General features: G+C 31.0%; 1 protein-coding gene across 1 annotated transcript in view; it reads right to left on the bottom strand.

The window, feature by feature from the left end:
* LOC110453042 (sulfotransferase 4A1-like) overlaps positions 1–5,695 on the bottom strand; it is an 11,015-nt gene extending 5,320 nt beyond the window's left edge. The window contains exon 1 of the mRNA XM_021501860.1: positions 5,482–5,695. Within this exon, the coding sequence (XP_021357535.1) occupies positions 5,482–5,653 (172 nt within the window). The 5' untranslated portion in view covers positions 5,654–5,695. The remainder of the gene's footprint in view (positions 1–5,481) is intronic.
* Positions 5,696–6,234: the final 539 nt, after the last annotated feature.

Genomic DNA, 6,234 nt, shown 5'->3' with positions numbered 1-6,234 from the left:
TTTTTGTTTTATATTGAATGCAAATTTTCATAAAGTCCACAACAGGTTTTTTGTTCACGATACTCACAGGTGTATTCATGTTATTTCGTGTTTTGTTTTGACATGACGGATCCTTTTAGGACAGAGTAAGACAGTAGTCCAACTGTCGCCTCGCAGAAATCGGGCTTGCAGGGAAGTAATAGTTATTCCCGCTTTTGGATAAAGGTTTCCGGGGACTATCTCCGGTTTTTCCTGGGCGTGCAGGTTGGTTTCGATGACCGGGGGTTTATTTCGGTATTTTTTTTTTTTGCAGTCAGACTTGGAGATGTACATTTTTTGACGTACACATGTAGCATTGTTTAGCCCGCATTATCACGGGTATATTTTAGACGTCATTCTCATCTTTTTGAAACGATTTTGAAATGTATATATGTAGTTGTGTATAACGTTGTATATTGATTAAACGCCCACCGTCCTACGTCCATTCGGCGAGCTAGCGGCAAATAGTACATTTGTGTTCGTGTGAATTTTTTAAGTAGCCGAGTGGAGTGAGACAGACAATTAACATGGTGAAGCTTTTCGAAGCAAACTGGAGTCTTTCGTGACTTTGTCTATCACCAACAACACTCAGCCTAAGTAGGGGATATATCATATATGTTTGAAAGTTTGATACCTCGCAAGTCTCTCTTTAGGGAAATAATGTAATTCTTAGTGATTCCATTGTTGTTCGGAAATATATTATAAAAATATTGCCAAGTGAAATATAATTTTAGAAATTTGCCTGCTATAGTCTCTTTTTATGTATTTATAACCACAGTTTTTGGCCTACTTTATATCACAAAGGGGCATTGGACATTATGACATAAGTACAACCAACAGCCATATATGTGTGTTAATAAATGTAATGATAAAACTCAAATACTGAAGACTGTTGGCCATATTCCCTTGTAACTAATAAATGATATAGCGGTGGATACTTTGTGTATTATGAAGGTAGTAAATTGAAATAACAAAATCGATGAAAGTAATTCAATTTTTTATTTCATTTTTTTTCTCACTTTTCTGTCAAATATGTGGTGACATTTACAAACGGTTATTATATTTATTATGAACTGCAGAAAGTGTTTATCATAAATGAATAAACGTGATTTTATTTGTGTTTGTATATGTTTGGAAAGATATAAGAAAATTTGTAGACCTAATTTATGTATATCAAACTCGTTTGCAAATTAATTTTGTTCACAAATTAGCTGCATATATTTATATTTTGAAGTATATATAATATATGTATAAAAATGAAATACAGCTTGAATGCTACACTAAAATGTGATTGTCTATTTTAGTTTATAAATATCTGGAATTAATCTGTAGTTGGTGTTTCTGGTACATCCATATCTGATTTCATGCAGAGAGGCAGAGTCTAAAATGGGGCAGTGTTAATTATTTTTATCACAAGTATCTAGGTGTGTAATACCGGCCTTTGTTGTCTTTGTATAGAAAAATACTTCAATTGTCATCAAATACTTGTGGAAGCATCCATTAGTATATATCTATAAAATTGCAATATGTTCAAATGGTGTCAGTTGCAATTAAATGTTGGCATTTCGCAATATGTTACATTCGACATTAAGTGATGAAGAGTGTCGGTTAGATTCTAGAGCAGGGCCAGATGAAGGTGAAAAAGAAGACATATGTGACTGAACTGCAAGTATGAATATTATGACTAGAGACCACTTTATTGGGTTTTGTTCACTGTTTACACGCCATTGTTTGATTCCATGGAACTACCAGATTAGAGTCATTATTGATTAAAGCATAAAATGATGTGTCATCAGCGAATAATTTAGTTTTAGATTCAACTTCATTTTCAAGGTCATTTATGTAAATAAAAAAATGGATCGAGGACAGACCCTTGAGGTACACCGGTTTTAAGAGTTTTCCATAAGGAGTGTAACCATCTACTGTATTGATACCCCTTGTTTTATATTGCTTACATAAGTTTCAAACCATTTCAATACATTACCATTATTACCATATTTCTTTCGCTTAGTGATAAGCCCAGTATGCCAAACCCTGTCGAATGCTTTACTAATGTCGCAAAACACCAATCCGTTTCATTACCGATATCATATGATGTAACCGTAGAGTCATTTGGAATGAAGCCAGACTGTTTTTTTGACAAGATATTATGATTTGACAGAAAATTATATTGGTACTTAAAATCATTTTGTCTAGTATTTTAACAAGTATATGGTTTGTTGTATCAGTTTGTTCACCGTTGCCCTTACATATAGGAGTAACATTAGTTTTTTTTCCATGATTAAGGTAAATTCCCGGTAGATATTGACTTGTTAAAAAGAATATGTAGAGGTTAAGCTAGTTCATGAGATAGTCTTTTGATCAATTTTGGAGAATATGTATCCGGTCATTCTGGCTTTTTTTTATATTAATTTGATTTAATTAGTCAAGAACATCTTGTTCAGATATCTCAATAGAATGAAGTGAATGAGGAAAGTAAGGATTGATTTCAGGTATATCAGCATCAGTTTTGTTAGTAGTAGATATTGAGGAGAACTATTCATTAAAACATTCTGCATTGTCGATTGGGTGTATGTTAATATTGTTATTACAAATGATTGGTGAGTTGTCTGTTTGCGAGTTTGAGTTTGTGGCTGTCTAATAATGGGTCGTTATCAGATACAATATCATTTAGGTTAGTTTAAGTTTGGGATATCATATCAAAATGGGAACATTCACTTTCTACAATAGCAAGTTTATTTCTAAGGGAGCAGGTATTTAAATTGCATAATGAAACATTTGCAAATTGGTACTTATTATTATTTCTATTGGAAAGTGGACCCGGGTTATAATGAACGTCCATATATACAATAATAGGATCATTTTAATTACAAGGTAGTATGCTAGATATACTAAAATGCGCCATGTGAGACCAAATTTGGAAGTAGCTGTTCCTGTTCTCCATGATGCATCCATGCATCATGGCTGTTGATTTAGAACCTTTAGCCATGGGCAAGAAATGCTTATGATACATATACACAGCATCGAGGAAAGGGAGCTAACATCTTACTATTTAAGCACTTCATTCGTGTATCAAAGACAAATGTACATATACATGCATAAGAGTTAAATGTATGATATATATATATATACTATTTCAGTGTATATGGCATCACATACAAACAAAACAGTACTGAACATTTAACTACAAATATTATAATATACAAATTTCACAGCTTCAGCTCCATGATTGAAGATATGAAAGATTTTATCATTTTCCTTCATACATTTTTGAAGGATTATCTATAGCCCCTCTATGGGTCACCAATATGTACCTGGAAGTGCATAGGGGAATTTTTGCATTATACATAATAATATACTTAGCACTTATATTATAGTGAAATAATTAGTGAACTATTGGGATGTTTAATGTTTATGGATAGGTCGATTAAATAGGCTGCAAGATAGTTGGCCATTTTTGAAATGACACTATTTCGTTTTACAACTGTTCATGTAAGAACCTGAGCAGGGTAATATAACACATTGTTAACACATGGAAACAGAGATGGATACCTGTTTATGTGTTACAAATATTATTTCTTCTACGAGATATTTTCCCATCGATTTTTTTTTTTTTATTATTTGTTTATTTTCAAGATATTTTTCACGTTAATGAATTCCACTTTCACACATACTTTTATCCTAATCAATATTGCTCTTTTGGTAAGTGGTATTTTATTTTTTTGTAATGTTATATTAGAAAGGAATGAAAATCACATAAGAGAAACAAGAAAACAAAGAAATAGAGGAAATAAAGACAGGTAAATGGACAGAAAGAAAGACAGAAAGACACAGACAGACGAAAGGATAGACAGACAAGAGGAGAAGTACCAGTATTAAACAAACCAATGTAAAGGATAGAAGTCTGGTAATATATAGGTGTCAGTAGCTAAGTAATTAAGATAACACATTGTATGTTTCAATTTTTTCTTTTTTTTTCTTTCAAATAAATTCAAATAAGATCAAACATATAAACATATAATCGGCAAAATGTAGGTCTAGGATATATCAATAAGTCTTTTCCATTTTTTCCACTCATTCTGGAAGTTAATGAAATATTTTTCGTCTTTAATATTTGCTTTTGTTCTTCAATTGAACTTTTAATTCCTTGTATAGATAAAGGGACTTTAAGACATCTTGCCTTGTATATATACTGTTTTATCATTAAAGTAATACTTTTCACCAGGGTTGGATACCAGTCTATGTGTTACAAATATGATTTCTTCTTCGAGATATTTTCCCATCGATCATACTAAAACTGACTTAATTTAATATAAACAACAATCTCAGCAAGGCTTGAACAAATTTGGTGCGTTGTGCGGTCACAATTTATAATCGTATCATAACATTAGATTTAAATTGTTGTAAACAAATTTATATATATCAGGGGATGATTATATGTCATACAATTTATATTGTTTCAATAATCTACATACATATATGTACACTTTAATTTTAATAAAGTTAATAGGAGAAAAATAATGCAAAAACAATATAAGATGTGTAGAGGATGTATTTAACGTAAAGGCATACACAAGCTTACAGTAAATAGTACATGTACATTCTGATAATATTCTATTTAATAACATTAGCATACATTATATAGATATCATGATATCACATTAAAACCACATGAACATGATACATGTAGTATGAGATATAATTCTCTTTTTATGCGTTTTACATATTATTGTGGATAAAGACATTTATAATCTGTGGTCAAGTTAAATAGTAAAATTGGAGTGTGTAATTGTGGCACATTTATAAACTCAATGTCGATTCTGTTGAAATAAGTATGTATCAACTAAATTGGTTTCTTTAGTCGTGTTAATGTTATTTAGCAATCATTCCCAGCTCTAAAAGGAAGGAACAATTAACTTATTTATTAATCAGAAGAAGAAAACAATTATAACTTTTGAAAGTAAATGGCAATATTTGCTGAATTGTTTTCTCAAGATGTATTGACAAAAAAGAAATCTCAATTCGTGCTATACGTACATGTCAGTTTTATATGAAGGACATCAAAATAAAATAAAAATTAAGGTTGGTAGTGAGGAAAAAGTCCAGTTATGAGACCATATCTTCGACTTACTCTACTAAGTGTATTTTTTTATTTATTTATTTATTTATTTATTTATTTGTGAAATGCATATTTATTCATTGTGAGACGAGTCATAGTGGGGACATTATGAACTTCTTCAACTTACCCCCATTATTTTATATAACAGTATAAGTCTGGCTTCACTTCTTCTTTATTGTCCATTATTTCATTCTAGGGAGTTAATCTTATTTTAAACTGCACATGGGATCGATCTTTATAGTCATTATAAACATATCTACATGTAGCTGCCTAATGATTATTTTTTCGCAAATTATAAACAAACGAAATATTATACTCGGAGACCATTGACTCTTGATATTTACCTGATTTTGGAAATGTACACAGTAAGACATCATCAGGCCTACAATGTAGGGACGCTACCGTATCAAGATGGTCCCCAACATTACCAGGAGTATCTTTATTGAACGTTCGCCCCTTGTAACTCTTGAATAGAATGGTATTTCCCTGGTCGTCAGTCTTCTCAACAAGGGCCATGACAGTTAATGATTGAATTTTTCACCAATGGTCAGTGTTCAAACCCAGTCTTACTGAAAAGAATTATATTCAATAACAAATTTTAGCAATGAGTCACAAAATATTAAATTCATATGCTTGCTTCAAAATGCATTAGTTTTAATTTATTTGGGAATCATATACAATGTACATGTGTACGTATTCATTTAAGCATATTGGAATGATTAGATTTATAACGATCATTTGTATGTTTTTCAATCATAATATTTCACCTGAAAACAACATAATACTCACCTTACAATATAAAAATGATGTACTAGCACTTGAAGAATACTTACTTATTCGTTTGGAACTAAACACGTTTTGTGGAACAGCTAGCTTTATATATGAGTGATATAACCAGAGTCGTATAAGGTAAAAAAATAAATGAATTATATAAATATACAACATTTGATATAACACCCTATATCAAGCTAGAATAAACCGATCTATAGCGCTTTACAGTACATAGAAAACAATTTATACAATCAAAAATTTACATTTATATTAAAAATACATGAATCAATGCAATTTGGGGAATATGCAGGTGGTGCCTTATCAGA

This window comes from Mizuhopecten yessoensis, unplaced genomic scaffold (genome assembly GCF_002113885.1).
Source record: "Mizuhopecten yessoensis strain PY_sf001 unplaced genomic scaffold, ASM211388v2 scaffold7069, whole genome shotgun sequence".
Taxonomy (NCBI): Eukaryota; Metazoa; Mollusca; class Bivalvia; order Pectinida; family Pectinidae; genus Mizuhopecten; species Mizuhopecten yessoensis.
This window is presented reverse-complemented; position numbering and strand designations above follow the sequence as displayed.